This window comes from Ascaphus truei, chromosome 1 (genome assembly GCF_040206685.1).
Source record: "Ascaphus truei isolate aAscTru1 chromosome 1, aAscTru1.hap1, whole genome shotgun sequence".
In the NCBI taxonomy this organism is placed as follows: domain Eukaryota; kingdom Metazoa; phylum Chordata; class Amphibia; order Anura; family Ascaphidae; genus Ascaphus; species Ascaphus truei.
Window position 1 is genome coordinate 72,937,304 of NC_134483.1, and position 18,205 is coordinate 72,955,508.

Genomic DNA, 18,205 nt, shown 5'->3' on the forward strand with positions numbered 1-18,205 from the left:
TTGCATTAAACAAATGATGCACTTCAGTTGCCTGTTAAGAGACATACAGTACACTTATTGTTACACAAAACACCAGTTAATGCAAAATAAATAGTTTGTCTTTTAGTTGGTGACACACGAACATGACATAGAACCTTTATCATTTATTTTTCCAAATACATGTTTGCAAATAAGTGGTACTTTATTTATTTATTTTCGTAATAGTGTTTAATAGGTGTGTAAAGGAGGAGCGCTCGGGTGAAAGCTTGGCAGGAGGAAGGATTGTACTGTTGCATCATGGGAGTTGTAGTCTTCATGCGCGCTGTTTTCTTGGTCTACACGTGGCTTGCCCATGACCAGTAGAACTACAAGTACCAGGGTAGGCGTGTCCGCCTGGGAGTACATGAAAGCAGGGACAGCTCCAGTGCTGATCTTGAAGCCGGCCAGGAAGCAAACGTCGAACGTGGTTTAGTTGGGGGTTTTTTTTTTTTGTCTTGACTCCTGGATTATTTTTTCAATAAGTGTTAAATCCTACAACAAGACAAAGGACGCTGCAGTGAAACCATGAGACACGAAGCTCCCATGCCGGTTAGTAAGATAACATTCATTGCAACAAGGCAATCCTGGTGTGGCTGAATGTCTTTATTGCAGAGTGGATGTTCTGTAATGATGTTAAGAGGTTTGAGATGATAGATTATAGTGATCTAGTTGTCTTTGTACACCACGGTAGGGGTAGTGTCCGTGGTATGTTGGCATCCATGATAATTGTTTGTCTCTGTAGGGTGGTGTAAACAACAGTACATATTCTTCATGAATATGCAATGGAAATGCATGTTGGATCCATGGGTTGCATACTAAAAGGAAAAGAAATGGAAAATAACAGATTTAGTAACTTATATCATGAATATATTTGTTGTCAGTACATTTTTTTTTAAAGTAACCTTATGTGATTCCAGTATCACAATATGCGTTCAGATTTGATCAAATCTAATAGATAAAACTCACGATTTCATGCATTAAGACCCATTGTATGACATTCATTTTTAGGAGCAGCAAAGAATATTAGATAAATGATAAAGATATTTAGACTCTGCGAATGTATATGTATATATATATATATATATATATACACACACACACACGCACACACACGCACACAAACACACACACACTGACACTTTTCATGTAGATGCCCTAAGTACAAATTACAAAACCCTTCCAAAATGATAGCTTTACAGTACTTTAGCAGACAAGCCATCCCTTTTGGATCTTGCATTTAAGTAATATTTGTGCAGACAGTGATATTAATAACACAAAAAATGAAAATTACATGTCTGAAAAGTAAGACTAAAATTATGTGATATCGCATAATGTAACTGGTTGCAAATATGTTCACTCTTAATTACCATATATTACTTTGTTTAATACATTACTATATGAATGGGAAGAAAAAAATCAATATTGATCAGAATTCTATCCAAGTGCTGTAGTTTCATTTTTACTCTGATTGAGCAGCACTAGAAGCTCATGTTAAGCTGTGAGAACCGAACACTGTAAGCAGTATATATATAGTGTGTGTTTTATATATGTATATATGTATGTGTGTGTGGTATATGCATATATATATATACCACAATTATTATATATATATATATATATATATATATATATATATATAAATATATATAATAATTGTGGTATATATATATATATATATATATATATATATATATATATATATATATATATATATATATATACCACAATTATTATTATATATATATATATATATATATATATATATATATATATATATATATATATATATATATATATATATATATATATATATATATATATATATATGCATATACCACACACACATACATATATACATATATAAAACACACACTATATATATACTGCTTACAGTATATATATACAGTATATATATATACTCCATGAAGTCAATTGTGTGTGTGTGTGTATATACACACACACACACACACACACACACACACACACACACACACACACACACACACACACACACACACACACACACACACACACACACACACACACACACACATATATAGATGTTATGGAGTTCCTTCAATCATAATATAAGCATTAGTTGTTATGTATTAAATATTTCTTTGTGCAAAGCAAGTTGAAAATAGGATAAAATAGCACGAGATGTATTAAAGGAGACAAATCCCAGTGAAAGCAATTACATTTTTTTTCTTTTGGTATATCTGGTGGTTCTTGCCTCCGTTTGCACCTTTTGTGATGCACAATCCCTTTTTTTTATCATTAACTGCACATGATCTGTGAGGGAAACCCTAGAATACTGTAAATGGAGATGAATCCTGGTCATAACCGTGAAGCACTGCAGGAGTCAGGCAATCAGCTGCTAGGGGTTATTAAATGTGTATTTCAAGTTGTAGTGTGCAAATAGAGGCATGCTTATATTGCCTACAGGAAATATATCAACCAGAAACAGCAAAATATGTTTTTTGGCATAAAAAAAACCCCACCATTTATTTCTTAGTGAATGCCATGAAATAAAAGACAATAGTGCTATGAATAGGTTGACTTTGCTTTCCCATGTATATTATGCCTTTTGACTCAGAACTAGAATATATAATCATTTAAATAATGCCGTTTAATGCCTATGACTTCCTAGATATCAACAAGAATAAAGGCATATTTATTTATTTTTAATAACACGTACTGATACACCAGAAGAAATATAAAATATCTCAGTTTGAGATGTGTACAGTACATTGGAAATCTCAAGATATTATCGGTCCTATCAGCTAAGCAGTGCTATACCATAAGGTGCCTTTTGGCGCCTAATAGACCATGCAGCGCCAGAAGTTGTCTTATAGAATAACACCAATTAGTAAATATGGACCAATATTTCTGTGCTTCAGTCCTTTAATCCATTGAATGCTTAGCAAGTCATTGCATAGCCTATTTGGCAGCCAAGGAACTCTATCAAAATATTACTATAAACACATTATTTCTATAAGATATTTTTTAAAAATCACTTGCATTATTGCAATATCCAGGAAGATGAATGTTCCTTGTTGTTTACAACCAGGCCAAACGTACCTTTCACTTTACACACTTTACACTTTACACTTTACACACTTTACACAATCGCGTCCCAGCTAAATATCTAAAACTCACAAAATAACTGTTGTAAATTATTTTATAAATATGATGGGTAATCATGAAAAAATGGAAGTTAAACCCCCCTAAAAGGTATTTGTTTAGAGAATTTTTTTTAGTAGAGATCTACTCAGACATCGTTCAGAATTCTGTTTATTAGTGAGACATCAGAGAGTACTCTACTCATCTAAACATATACTTTTTAAAGCAACAGTCCTTGTGGCTCTATTTTTTTAATTATTATTATACATTTTTTAAAGTTATTTTTCAAATTGTGAAAAAATGGAATAATTAAACCCCCTTAAAGGAGAAGTCCTCCTCGTTCTTTTCCATTGTTTTTTTTTTGTAAAAGGATTGAAGCAGGGGGTCTTTGGAGGTGAACAGTGTAGATTTCAGCCCTGGGGGAACCCCTGCTTCTCGAGATACTTACCTCTGTAGGGGATATGGGTATCTCTCTTAGAAGCCCTGGCTGGGTTCACAATATGGCAGCTTGACCGATCCTGATTACATTTTGAGGATACCTTTCTGCCATTCTAACTTAGATCTGCCAGAAGTTTCAACTGAATCAGTGCAGCCCCAATACTGGAATTCATTCTTTGTTTTTTGAAGGGATTAAAAAAAAAATGGTACATCTCATTGACCAGATTCTTCATAAAAGCCATAATATTTATTATTTTACAACTTGTACTAAACTTTCAGACAATTTGCTTGAACCATTTCAGATTAAATAGTAAAATGAAAATAAATTGGTAACCATGGCAACAAACCACACTGTACAACAACAACCTGTAGATTTACTTTGACATCTTGGTGGCAGTGATAAGTAGTCACTGCGCAATATGTTTTTGATTGGTTTTCCACAGTATCCACTATGTCAGTATAACTGTTCATACATCATGGCCTTCATGAGAATGATTTGTGTGGTTTCTTTTGTTTGTTTTTTCAACTTTCTGATTATTGAGAATGAGATTGCTACATGGCAGTGTTTTGCAGTTTGTGATATTATTGTAGCATAGCCTAAGGCCGCTACTTATTTTCCTGGACCCTACCAGTGTAAGTCCTGTTAGGTGCAGGCAGTGGATGGGTTAATTCCTTCAGAAAGGACTTGTGTGCTTTTGCAGCCTTAGATACATTTGATGTATCCAAGGGCGGGCCTAGCAACAGCCAGAAAGTGTCAGCCTGAGGTGTGGATACTGGTTGGGTCACATCCTGGATGTGATGGCCTGTCAGTATCCAGACCTGCTCTGTTATAAGGCAGAGTTACAAGCACAACCCAAGAATATAAATACTGGCACTTTCCCAAAAGTGGGTGTGTCTCTTTCCTCCCTCTGTGGAGTGAGCACCAACTTCCCTGGTCACACAAGCAGCCTTGAAGTGACCTTCTTAGGGGAAGCAAGAGATGTACCTGCTGTGTAAGATCTTGAACACTGCAATAAATACCATGGAACCAGATACCAGTGGGATTCACTGTCTTGGGCTAAAGCAAGGTGTCAGTCTGGGCCATCCTACTATCCAGATGATCCAAGCTGACTGGAGGCGCTGCAACCAATGAACAAAGGTACCCTGTACACCTGCCCTGATGATTCCCCACACCACCGCGGAAGTGCTCAACCCTCCTGTTACCTCACAGGTACGCCCCACACCACAGCAAATATGGAGTAGCAGACCTAATCTCACTTAGGGTGGGGGTAAAGGGGCTACATTATATTGAACATATTTATTGCATTAATGTGAAAGTTAAAGTGATATTTAGTATTTACATTTTTGTTCGAGTTCAAGATAGTGCTTGATCGTAGTGACAGACAAGAGCCGCCATTCTGGGTAACTTCATTTTCATTGCCTAGACTGTCCGTGGAAACTAGGCTTATTTATAGGTTCATATAATAGCACACAATAGTGTGAGAATTAAATTGGCCAGACATTACCATTTTTAACTGAAGTTTGAGAATACATAGACAATTAGATGGCAAAATCCACAAATTGATGGCGTTTTCCAAAAAAAATTCTGCCCCTGTTTCATTCTGTGTTATGAATCGTTGTCCTATTAGGCTTAATCTTTCATTCCACAACGCGGTATAAAATATAGCGTTTTTCTAGTAATAGATAAATAGAGCTCCTTCTTCCCTTATACCAATGAAACTAGCTAGCCTATTTTACTTTTAGCAGAACATTTCTATACACTTTCCCATAGCTGTATTATCAGTCATACCAGACAAGGGTAGGTGAAAAAAATTGCAAGATTTCATCTGTCAGTTCCTTTCTCACACTTCATTGGACACCATGTGAATATTAATTATTTGAGATTACCTCATTTGCATACTGTATTTGCATATTGTAAATTTTTGCAAGGACCTAATAAAATGCTATCTAAGTTTATTACTTTACAATAATAATTAGTTTTTCTTTTTTAAAGATGTTCAGGTTTGTTCTTTCTCCTAAATTGTAGTCTCTGTCCCTGTGAATGTTTTCCAACATTTGCTGTTCTGGTTGCCTGGACTGTTATATCTTCAATCAGTTCTCTACAATGACCTTTATTCCTCAAAACCTTTATTGTGCGGAAATTCATAAGGCTTCCATCGTCTCTAAAGCCTTAAGTTAATAAAGGAACAAATCCTCTCTCCATGTTAATATGACAGAAGAAAAAAAACAGCTGGGATCAATTCCAAACCATATCTAGTAAAAAAAAAAAAAAAGATACTAAGATAGATGTATAAATATTGTTCCTTTATCAAAATTGTACATGTAAGTAAGATGTAAATTTATTTAAGTAAAATAATGAAAAAATATTGAAACAAACAAACAAACAAAAAAGAAGCCGAAGTCTTCTGATTCTGATGAAATAGAAAGGTAGTATATAACACATCAGTGAAAATATCTCATGTTCTTTTTTTGCTGGATGGCAAGTGCAAAGATTTATAGCTTGGATGTCAAAACCTTTGCATGTCTTAATAAAGACACACTGACAAATAGAGGGCATACAAGACTGATATGGAAGATAACTTAATGCCACAGCTTCAAAAGAAGAAAAGTAAAATATACACTATATTATGATTTTATCAAACATACTATTTCCATTAAATACTCACTGTTTTAGCTAGGTAATTACATCACTATATCATAATATAGTATGTACAGATGTTTAATTCTGAGTAAAATACCTCGTATTTTAGAATATTACGTATGAGAAAATGTGGAACTGATGTTTATGTTCTTGAAGGACCCAGATGTGTGTATATCAACAATATCAGTAGCCATTTCTTTGTTTAAATTAGGCCTCTTTTTTTGTAGATGGCATCTGCACAAGACTCCAGATTTGGGCAGAAAGATACATCCGACCAGAACTTTGATTATATGTTCAAGCTGCTTATCATCGGTAACAGCAGTGTGGGGAAAACATCCTTCCTGTTTCGTTACGCTGACGACTCCTTTACATCGGCGTTTGTGAGCACCGTTGGAATTGATTTCAAGGTGAAAACGGTCTTCAAAAATGAAAAAAGAATCAAGCTACAGATCTGGGTAAGATATATAATTGGTTCTTTTTAATACATAAAGATACTCCATAAACCAAGCTCTGGCAAAAGCAAATCATTCTCCAAGATTAGATTTAAAAGCATCTTTCTTAACACAGTAAATCATGCATGTATGTCCTTTTTTTATCAGGTAAAACCACTTTTATAGAATGAAAATTATAAGGTTTCTACTTTTGGTAGACATGTATAAATTCCAGGAAGAGGATGTAACCCTCTGCTCTTTCAGTGTCTGTTTTATGAAAGGCCTTTTTGAACATGATGTTTGGATGTATGGTAAAAGTGCAGTTCCAACAAGCGGCATATATTGTAGGTGCCATGAAGCGTACACACTTATATATGTAAAATCTATTTCACTACGTTTATTATCTGTCGAGTATATTTTTAATGCTTTTCTAAACAGAACAATGAAATTCACCATACTGTAGGATAATATACTAGCTAAACAACAACCAACAGGGGAAGGAATGTAGAAGATGCTTCACCTTGGTTGACACTTCTTAAGTCCCTGAAAAGCAAAGGCAAACCCCATGAGTTTGTCTGCTTGATTCCATAGGGCCCTCAAACTCTGTGTATTCATCTCATTGTTACATGTCATATAGGGATTAAGCTGCAAACCAGGATTCTGGGTAGTGACATAAAATGAACATGGGGATTGTGTCACTTTTAGCTTCTTATCCATTTTAAACATAGACTTTACAGAGCTTTCAATTGCGACATTAGACATCTTGTACAGCAAAACATAGGACATTAAAGTCATACCCACTCAAAGATAGTTACTGTATATTATCCCTTTTGGCTGGTCAGTTTGACCTTGTTTGCTGATGCTGCATTGTGAAGCTGGTTGTGGATGCAAACCAGATGCTATATGCTTATGTTTCATGAAGTAAGAGAATCTTAAACCATACAAGATACAACAAAAACAAACATCCCATTTGTGCATCTTTCTAATGAAATATATGATCAAGGTTTAAAAAAAAAAAAAAGTTAAAGTAGAGGGGATTAACTGAAATAAATATTAAAATGTGTGGGCTGACTAAACGGGACTGCACCTTTAAGGCAGCAAAACATGTGAAATCTCCAAAGATAGAAAAAACCCAGAGCGCACCTCAGCTAAGTATAAAATATATATTACACATATAAAATGAGCATAAGTGCACTTACAATTGAGTTAATAACTATGGGTGAGTCGCTGGTCGCCACATGGGGCAAACACCATGGAAAGTTTATCGGCGTTCTGCACAGTGACCCGTGCGCTGGGGCATATCCTGTGTTCCTTTGAAGATGTCTGGCACTTACTGGTTGTGTCGGCAACTCGCTCCCCCAGTCTCGAATGGTTCAGCCTGCTGAGCAGACAGGTACAACACCAGGCAAAAATGGATATCGCAGCTAATGTGCCACGTGAACGCTACGCATTTCACACAGGCTGTGCTTCATCAGGAGCCAGGTTTATGGCCTGTTGTCTGGCTTATTATAACCCCCCATCCAATCAAAAATCAATTAAACCACAATTTAAAATGACATATAATGTAGAATATTAAACAATTAAAAATACACAAATTCATACATATGATGTTCTGGAGATGTTATAATCCATGTGTTTATAAAGCGCCATAGTAAAAACCTGATTGTATATTTGATACTAGATAGGTAATGTTGTAAAGATAATGATAATTGATGATGTTGAAGTGAAATAAATAATGAGAAACTAGGATGGGGTAAAGGGTCCGGAAGCACCGAGAATTTGTAAGAAATGTATTCTAGTAAATGGAGTTATCCCAAAAGTGAATTAAAAATTAATATATGAAAAAACTAAAGAAGGAGAAAAGGACATGAACTATTTATATCTTAAAAGAAAAAAAAACATTATATGGATGATAATATTGTTAAAATGAAAAATGAATTGTTTGCAATATGGATGTAATAAATGATAATTTTGGATATAATATGAAAAACAGACAAATCCTGTATAGAGTTATAGAAGTTTATCTAAGGAAGGGAATGAGTTCTACTGTATATAGTCATTAAGCCCCCAGGAAATTAGTTTTTTTTAGGATGAAAATATAATTTTGTTCTCTTTTTAAGAAGTAGTCGTCTCTGTCCCCAGCTCTGATATTTGGTGGAAATGGTTCTATGCCCATAAAATGAATGTGGTCTGGATTGCACAGGTGAATTTCATGAAAGTGTGTAAATAAATGGATAGTGGTTTTGCCTGCTGTATTATTTTAGAAATATTTCTGATGTTTCTCAGATGTTCTAATATACGGATTTTGAGATTGCGTTTTGTTTTTCCAACATATTGTAGTCTGCAACTACATACATTGCATGACACAAACTACAAAATTCATCAGATCATTTATGAAGCTAGTTATGGGAAATTTTTGACAGGTAAATTTAGAGCTTATTGTTTTTTTGCAAGGTCATTTGTTTGCACATTTTGCTTTTATTCCCAATGCTTTGAACGTGCTTGTTTGATAGTGTTATATGATTTATTGTATTGAGGGATAAAGAGTAGTATTTGACCATCAGTAGTTTTGTTATTGTCAAAGTATACTTGAGAAGGTTCTACATTGTCTTTGTTTGTAACCATGAGCGTTGTATGGGTTTCATTTGGATTGTTTGTTAGAAATGTTATGCTTTACCAAGGTTTCTCCCTTTTTCTTTTTTTGCTTTCAGATGAGCAGATTGAATTAGATCTTTTTTGTATCCCTTTTTTCGAAAATCTTTCCATGAGAAATGATGCTTCCGATTCAAATTCAAATTATGTTGTGCAATAACGTCTCAGTCTTAAGAACTGACTATATGGAATGTTGTCAATGCATTTCTGTCCATGATCACTCATTCGTGAAGAAATGAATTGACATTTGTATGTTTAAAATATGTATTTTTTCTGAATTTCGTTTGACTTCGTGTGAATTACCAGGTCCAAAAAACATATGGAATCAACTTGGCTCTCACTAGTGAACTTAAGGTTGAAATACTTTGTGTTGAGATGGACCACAAATTGTGTGAATGTTGCTTTTTCTTTTAAATTCAACACTTAATGCCATTTTTAATGCGTTTTAATATATTGAGCATTCTTTGATTGCTATAGCAGGTTTTAGCAGCCTCCCCCAGCAGTGCAGGGTCTTTGTAAAACTTTCCTGTTTGTGATAATTTGTTGCCAATGTTTCCAGCAGTTTGAGCTATAAACTGTAACAATAGTCAATGTTACCTTAGTAATATCTGGTTACATTGTACTTTAGCTGCTGAGTTACACTGACTGAAGGATTGATTGGAACTTAAAGGAGTCCCTTTCGTTAGGCACACAATAAGGATTTTTTACAGATGTATAACAGGAGCACCAAACGATTGCCAGTTTAGGTAAGAATGTCGAATTATACATTGTCACATGCTTTACATATACAAATAAGAAAAATAAAAAAGGAAGAAAAGAGGGAGAAATATAGTATTGCTGATTTAAAGTTCACAAATATTACTCCCTTTGATTTATTTAGTGTACACATGTGGTACATTTTGATACATTTGTTCTCAGTTGTTTGTGGTGTCCATATATATTGTTTGCTTGAGGATACAAAATTATTGCTTCCAAAGCCACAGATGTTTTTTTTTCTATTATATGTAATTTCCTTCCTCCTCATTGTTGAAAACAGAATTTAAAAGCAAAATAAAAAATAATAATTCAATGAGTGGTCAACTTTTTTTTAATACAGTATGATTCACTTTCAAATGCATGTTTTTTCCCCCCAAAATGTTGAATGCTATGATAAATTGCACTGGTGATAATCAGATTTCCTAGATAACTTCATTGAGCACTTTCCATACTCATGACCTACAGAGGTTTAAAAAGCAATATTTCACACTTCATCTACTTTTCAACACACGGAAGCCTTTGATAACAGCATTCACCTTTCATTTGGTGTGATAGAAATATGATGGGCCGCGTTTAAATCAATAAAGAAAGGCTGTCGCCTGACTCATTTTTTTCCAAGGCAATGCACATTTCTATAAGCAGAAGTCCTCAGTAACTGTGATTATTTGTAGAGTGGTGAGTCTTAACCATCCAGTGTTTGATATGCTGCAAAGCATTTATGGAAGTAGGATTTGGTTCCTGCTCAATCATGCTAATTTTGACTTGTGTATTTTAGAATAAACACTAATTTCACGGTCATTTATTACGAACACAAAATGTAGATTTGTGTGGATAGGATTGCTATTCATTTTAGATTTCTTCTTGTATCCTAATCTATTATTGTTTATATATATATATATATATATATATATATATATATATATATATATATTATTAGGAATAAATACAGTTTTTGACCTGTCATATTTATAGCCATATTAATCAATCAAAAATAGGTCAATGCTAAATTATATCTCCCCCCCCCCCCCCAAATAATAATTATTTCTGTATTTATAACTAATATGATTACTATAATATGTAAAGAGGTTCTTCTGGGAGAGGATTATAGATTAGAGTGGAGAGTAGCATAACGTGAGATTGGAAAGACCATGTATGAAAAGGAAAGCGATATAATCAAACTGTTTCCACCTTGTAATTTTTGTCAATGGGCTCAGAGACAAGGGGTAGCAGTTCTTCACAAGGCTCCAGGAGCATGACTGATCATTGCCTTTTATGGATCAAACTCTTCCCCCTAGGTCATAAAGCACGCACACTACTGTATTAGACTGCTGACATCATCCAGTGACACAATGGAGGCATATTTATAGTAAATAGTGGAGCTCTGTGTTAAAGAGCAGGATACTTAAAAACAGGATGACACAAACGTGGTTGTTGGCTGCTCCCAGGTGCAGCGGCACAGCTAATTTTGGAAGCACTCATGAGTATCAAGGGTTATCCCTAAGTAAATCCAGTGAAGATGCTTCAAGGATTGTAGAATCAGGACGGGTCTATCAACAGAAGGTACCCAGTTCTCAGCTGTATCAAACCTTAACCATTCTATGAATTTCTGTCCTTATTTAGAAACAAATTCTGTAGCCATCTCAGTGGCCTGTTCCTCTCAACAGATTAAATAGCATCTCCCCGGTTCAGGAAATCAAAAAGAATGGTCCATTTGGTGGAGATTTCTACTTTAAAAAGTGCTTAAGGAGGGACTTAAGTACATTTAAATATTCACAGACAGGGCCAAGTCTGATCCAGAAGCAGGGTACAGTATAATAAAAGTAGATTATTTGAAAAAAATACATATAATAACGTTCCAGCTATATACAGTAGGTGGGGCAAAACATAATCAACTAACAGCATGATATTTACGTAAAAAAATGAACCTATTACTTTCAAAAGGATTTGTTTAACTTTGACTATGCTGTTGTTTAGTTGTTGAATAGAGAGACATACACAGGAGAAAGCGTATGGAGGGGAATATATGTAGATGAGATCTGATATTGATGTGTTTTAAATATGAAGACAATGATCCTGAATTATATGCTAAAGAATGTTGGAAGCCAGTGATAGTAATTACCATGAGGGTTAGCTGAGGAAGAGAAGTCAGTGAGAGAGATGATCCTGCGACCAGTATTTTAAATGTATTGGCATGGAAACAGATGAGATAGAGAAAGGCTGTTAGGGAGGAGGGCATTAAATAAATCAATATGTGTGAGGAAGGCTAGTTAAAGCCCAAGGAAAAGAAAGCCAATATGGTTTTAAAGGCAGGTAAAATGTAAAATGACAGAGCACGGAGAACTATGCCAGGCTAGGCAAATAATCAGATATACAAAGGCCCAATCAGCAGGGAGAATAGCCAAGTGAGTAAAGAAGGGTGACAAAACTTTTTCTTAGGTAAATAAGTGAAAGGACAGAAAACTAAAAGGGGGAATAGTAAGGCTCCAGGCTGAAGAGTACAAATCATGTTGAGGGAGACAAAGGTCTAGATCAGTGATTCCCAACCAGGGTTCCGTGGAACCCTGGGGCTCCTTGACGCAGTCTCAGGGGTTCCTCCTATGGACCCCAGACCCACCCCACCCCTGGGTGTGGGGTTTTTGGTATGTATTTTGTAGGGTGGATTGAGAGAGAGTGGGTAATTGACGGAAGGTAGGGGCGAGTGAGAGAAGAGAGGGGGCAGGAAAGAGTGAGTGAGGAAAAGAGGGAGTAAGAGTGAGACGCAAGGGATAAATACATGCGAGGCGGGAGTGGGGAGAGTTAGTGAGATGGATGGGAGAGAAAAACATGGGTAAAGCGTGGGAAATAGAGGTGGCTCGTGAGGTGTGAAATGTTGTGACTGACCCCTGTCGAACCTAATATGTGTCAGCCAGATAAGGGTTCCCCGAGATTTTTCAAAATACTTCAAGGGTTCCTCCAAACAAAAAAGGTTGGAAATCACTGGTCTAGATACATAGGTATATAAAGACAAATATAAATGGAGGTGGACACAAGTCCGCCTGCAGAGGAGAGAGACCTACTAGAACGTTCAAAACTAAAAGTGGACAAGTCAGAGGGGCCAGATGGGATACGTCCAAGCACATTAAAAGTTCTTAGGGATGTGATGATAACACCATTAACAGAACTATTTTACCAGTCACTATGATGACTCTAGATGACTAGAGAAAAGCAAATGTAGTCCCACTTCATAAAAGTGGAAGTAGGAAAGAAACAGGTAACTACAGGCCAGTGAGTCTGACATCAGTAGTCAAGCATCAGCTCAAGCATCAGAAGGCAGCCATCTTTGTTTTAAAAACTCCGCTATAGCTTATTTTTAATCCTTCTGCTTTCTGATTCTTCTGGGACAGTTCAACTGCTTTTAAAATACTGAGTTAGCACATACACTTTAAATACAGTTTCTCATAAAATAATAAAAACAAATGTAATGGATGATACTGTACCTTGTAATGGTTGACTGGTGAGAATTGGGCAATTTAACAACTACTGAAGTAACCTTTTAAGGCGTGTTGCAATAGAATCTAAAACACGTGCTTCCATTCATACAAGCACAAGCAATCCGTAGAATATCTACTGTACGTATACAAATCTGAAGCTGTGTACTACAAGTGGCGTGGGCCACAAATTAATATGAGCAACAAATGCTGGAAGGAAAATAATATAAAAAGCTTTAAATAAAGGGTGGATGTATAGTACTAGAAGTGCATATACTTTAGGGCCATTGCCTCTATCCTGTAAAGAGGGGTAAGCACATCGCACATCATCTGCACTTATCCCACCTTACAGAATAAGGGCCCATGTGTGCTAAGCAGTGCTGTGTCATGAGACACCGTCTTGCACTAGAAGATAGTTGAATGGGCAGGTGTCTTTTTCTGGTGCTGCAAGGTGTTTTATGGCAGAGCACAGCTTAGTGAATATGGGCCATAATATGTTGTGTGTGATAATGTTTGCAATCCCGCGCATTACTTCCTGCTGGGGATTGTAGGTCACTATTAGACTCATGTGGTTTTCCTTTTGCTTTTATTCTTCCGGCCCAGGAATTCTTTTCTGGATATTTTGGTGTCTCTGTGTGTTTAATTGTCTATTGTCTTGGGGTTTTAGCTTTGCCTTATGAAATCCTGTTTAAATATTAGTTTATGTCTGTAGTTTAATTGCAGATATGGGTATTTTTTGACATTGATATAACTGATATTAGTGTTTAGGGTGCCGGGGGGGGGGGGGGGGTTGGAGTTCTATTACTTTGGTAAGCAGGCCTGTCTGGGCTTTTAAGATGATGGTAGTGTCCAGGAAATTACTTTCTGTGGGAGAATTATTAGGTTTGATGAAACTGTATGTGGTCATTTACAATATATATGTATATATGTCTATATATTTATATATGTGTATATATATATATATATATATATATATATATATATATATATATATATATATATATATATACAAATATAACTGTATGCTCATCTGCATGTCATAGGCAGGTCTGCAACCCCGCCTTTCCCCATTATCACCCAGCATACAGCACTTCCACTGCAGCAAGGGATTCTGGGAAATGACATGCAAATGAGCACACAGTGTCACTTTTTGCCTCAATAACCATTTTTAACATGGTTCCCTATAGGCTTAAGCTTGCTGCATGGTCACAGCTTTGAGCACAGCCAGGGTTAAGGTGCATACCCAGAAAACCGCCCACAGACAGCTGTTTCGACCTTGATTTTTTTTATATATATATATATATATATATATATATATATATATATATATATATATACATACAATACCGTTCGCACGGGAATCAGCACACAGCACTCAGGTTAAGCTTTGTAGAATATATATTGTAGTTGAAGCAGGGCGTCTCGGGAGCTGAACCCTGGTAATTTCAGCTCCGGGAACCCCCTGCTTCCAGAGATACTTACCTGCAAATTAGGTGCCGTTAGCTGCTCTCCTCGGCAAGCAGGGTTCACAATATGTACTTATTTATTTACACAAGTACTATTCCCCCCTTTTATATATATTTTTTGAGAAGTCTGTTTTTGCGCCCTGGTATTTTTTCTCCATTCACAATATGCCTGCTGTTCAGATATTTCCGGGCCTGCGGGACAATAGGAATCCGTGATGTTATTGGTGCGGCTTTCTATTGTCCCATGGGACACTGAGCCAGAGCAGCTACCGGCACCTACTTCAGAGCTAAGTATCTCCGGAAGTAGTGGGTCCCCGGAGCTGAAATTAACGGGTTCAGCTCCAGAGACAATGTGCTTCAATTCTATATTTTAAAATAAATCTTTAAAAAAACCATTCACCATTTTGGATTGCTCCTTTAATGTTGTTACTAAAGGGACAATGTGGCGCTTTAGCTGATGTCAAGGGTGTAGCTTGATGCCTCTGATTGACTTAACCTCGTTAGTACCAAAAGGGCCTGAACACATGGCTTTTATGAAGGCCAGAAGTCCTATATTTCACATTGATGTTCTTCAAGTACAGTAAATGCATCACATGCACTGTAACATCAATTATGTTTTGCTGCTCAAGCATCTTCAGTGATAAGCATCCTGCATTATCAAACCACCATTCTCTTATGTTAATTAGTCTGCCTGGCACATTAACGGCCTTATTCTATAAAGTGTGATAGTGCCAATTTAGTGCTTCTGCACAATGAGTCCCAGGGAAGTCAATGGGGCTTTCTGTTTATACAATAAAGCCCCAAGTCTCAAAATGTTAATTCACATGGGCAGTCTGATATCTGTCTAGCAAGAGCTTTAATGGCTTCTATCACTGCTTGTAGTTGCTCTTCTCTGGTTCTTCTTAGGCAGACAAAGAGAGCATTCCCCTGTGAACTGTTTAACACAACCCAAACAAAAATAGCTGGAGAGGCATTTTAGTACATACCCGCCACTTAAATCAGCAACTGCAAATGACCAGATGTACACAGTAATCCACAGTCTGCTAACCTGCATAAATAAATACATCCTAACTAATTATCACATAGCTCCTAGCGTTTTTTTTTTTTTTTTTTTTTTTTTTCCGATTTTCTACTATCGCAATGCGTGCCATTGAATTCTACTGTGCATGTATTGGGGTTGAAGCATAATGATATATAACTGGCGCTCACTAACATTTCAGTTAAGTGCTTTAACCAATATTAAAAACGTAAGAACAAAACAATGCGTTATGAATACCTCTTCGTATAGGACAAGTCTGCACAACACTTAACCGTCCCTTCCAAGATGTTCAGAGTACCTGGACCCGACACTGAGAAGGTCTCATATCTCCCTTTATTGGGGTGCTCAAAATCCTTCCCCATAAAGATCAAATGTCACAATGTTGCCTTCCAAATAGATGCCCTTACAAATCCCCCTTCTACTTTGACATTCAAAATGCCCTCCTCTGATATTATTTGACATTCTGTTTTCTTTTGGACCCATGTAGTGGGGGCTCACCTCTCATTTATATGATGTTGTGATAATCTAGATCAAGTCTGGTATTATCTAGTTGCAATCTATATGGATCTGTTTAGAAGAGATGCTCACTATCCCTAGTGTTCTGGATTTGGCTTTGCCTATAACATATTTGGGGAGGTTGCCGAAAGTCTGTTGGTTTTTGTCCCGGTTTTGATTTTTGGCTATGGCAGGAATATAAAAATGTAATCTATCTTTTTATGCATGTATGTACAGAATACTATGGGCCCTATTCAATAAAGTCCAAAGAGCTGAAGCAATACAGAGAGATATTTTGAATGTATCTTTGGCTGAATGCAAATGAGACAATTTCAGAAAATTACTTATTCACATGCTATTCAATAGACTGTGATGAGCCCTGATGTGCAGCCCTCTCGATCACCAAACCAGACCCAACACCAGTCTGTAGTAGTTGGAAATAAAGAAAGATACACACATACAGTACATTTCCTTACCTGCTTAGTAAGCTCACTGGTCATAAAGGCGTGTCTTCCTGACCACAATGGTAACCAAGGGTGTAATGGTCCTCACAGTAACTACATACCCCATGCTTGCCAAGATGGATAGTAAGACATTGCCCTTCTCACAGGTAGGACATCCCACCCACTCCTTACATTACAGCTTTGTTCCATCACACCAAACCTAACCAAATGCGGTGAATAGGGATGTAAGAAATGAGGCTACCAATTTTTTTTTCAAAAGACACCTATAAATAAACATATCTACATAAATAAACATATCAATGTAAATAATCATTTAACCACCTTCAGTGCCAGTGAGGCTACATATGCACTATTATGAGGACCTAGGTAGGCTCATTGGCACTGATGGGGTAAATGCTTTCATTTTTTGTTCATTAACCCTATCAACTAATCCACAAGAGGCAATGCCCAACAATAAAACATTTTTTTTTTTTTTTTTTTTAAAGGATCACCAAAATAAAATGACAGCAATAATAGAACCGGAAAAGAAAAAGTAAAAACCGCAGCATCATCAAAGACCTAATTCTGGGCCTTAGTCTTGATTAAAGCCCTCATCGTCAGTTAATTTCAGAATATTCTTCAAAGTCTGTGTCTTCGTTTCTTGTTAACTTTTTCCTTACCTTCCTTCTTATAAGACGCCCGTCCTCACACGTCTTCTCATCACTGTTGAGATGCGAGGGTGCAGGCTTTATATAGGGCCTGTCGCCATCGCATATCACGTATAATGGGTGTCATCATGTATATATCAGCAGGGCTAGATTAAACAATAGGTGCACTAGGCAAAGACTTGAAAAGGTCGGGATGCATGGTGGCCCACATCCCACACTGATGCAGAACTTCCTTTGTTTGGCCTGGGACCCTTCTTCCCAGCATGCACTGCTGGCAGTCTCCTTCCAACTCTCTCCCAGGAGAACCGATAGCTGTTTGTGAGAGGAAACAGAGGGATAAGGAGGGTGTCATCATCAATACCTGCTGAAAAGGACGGTCTCCGCAAAGTGACCCGTGTGAGAGTTGTGTGTTTGTATGCAAGCCTGTGTGTATATTCCTATGTGTGTATTGTCCATGTATCTATGTGTGTATATGGCTATGTATGTATGTCTGTGTGTTTGCTCAAGCATGTGTATGCTTATACAATATATGCATGTCTGTGTGTGTATTGTTGCCAATAATGTTGCT

The 18,205-nt window shown here is 36.5% G+C and overlaps 1 protein-coding gene across 1 annotated transcript in view; it reads left to right on the forward strand.

The window, feature by feature from the left end:
- The first annotated feature begins 385 nt into the window (after positions 1 to 385).
- The window catches only part of RAB3C (RAB3C, member RAS oncogene family), a 198,582-nt gene continuing 180,762 nt past the window's right edge, over positions 386 to 18,205 (forward strand). Inside the window, exons 1-2 of the mRNA XM_075589568.1 lie at positions 386 to 567; positions 6,448 to 6,675. Of these exons, the coding sequence (XP_075445683.1) occupies positions 544 to 567; positions 6,448 to 6,675 (252 nt within the window). The 5' untranslated portion in view covers positions 386 to 543. The remainder of the gene's footprint in view (positions 568 to 6,447; positions 6,676 to 18,205) is intronic.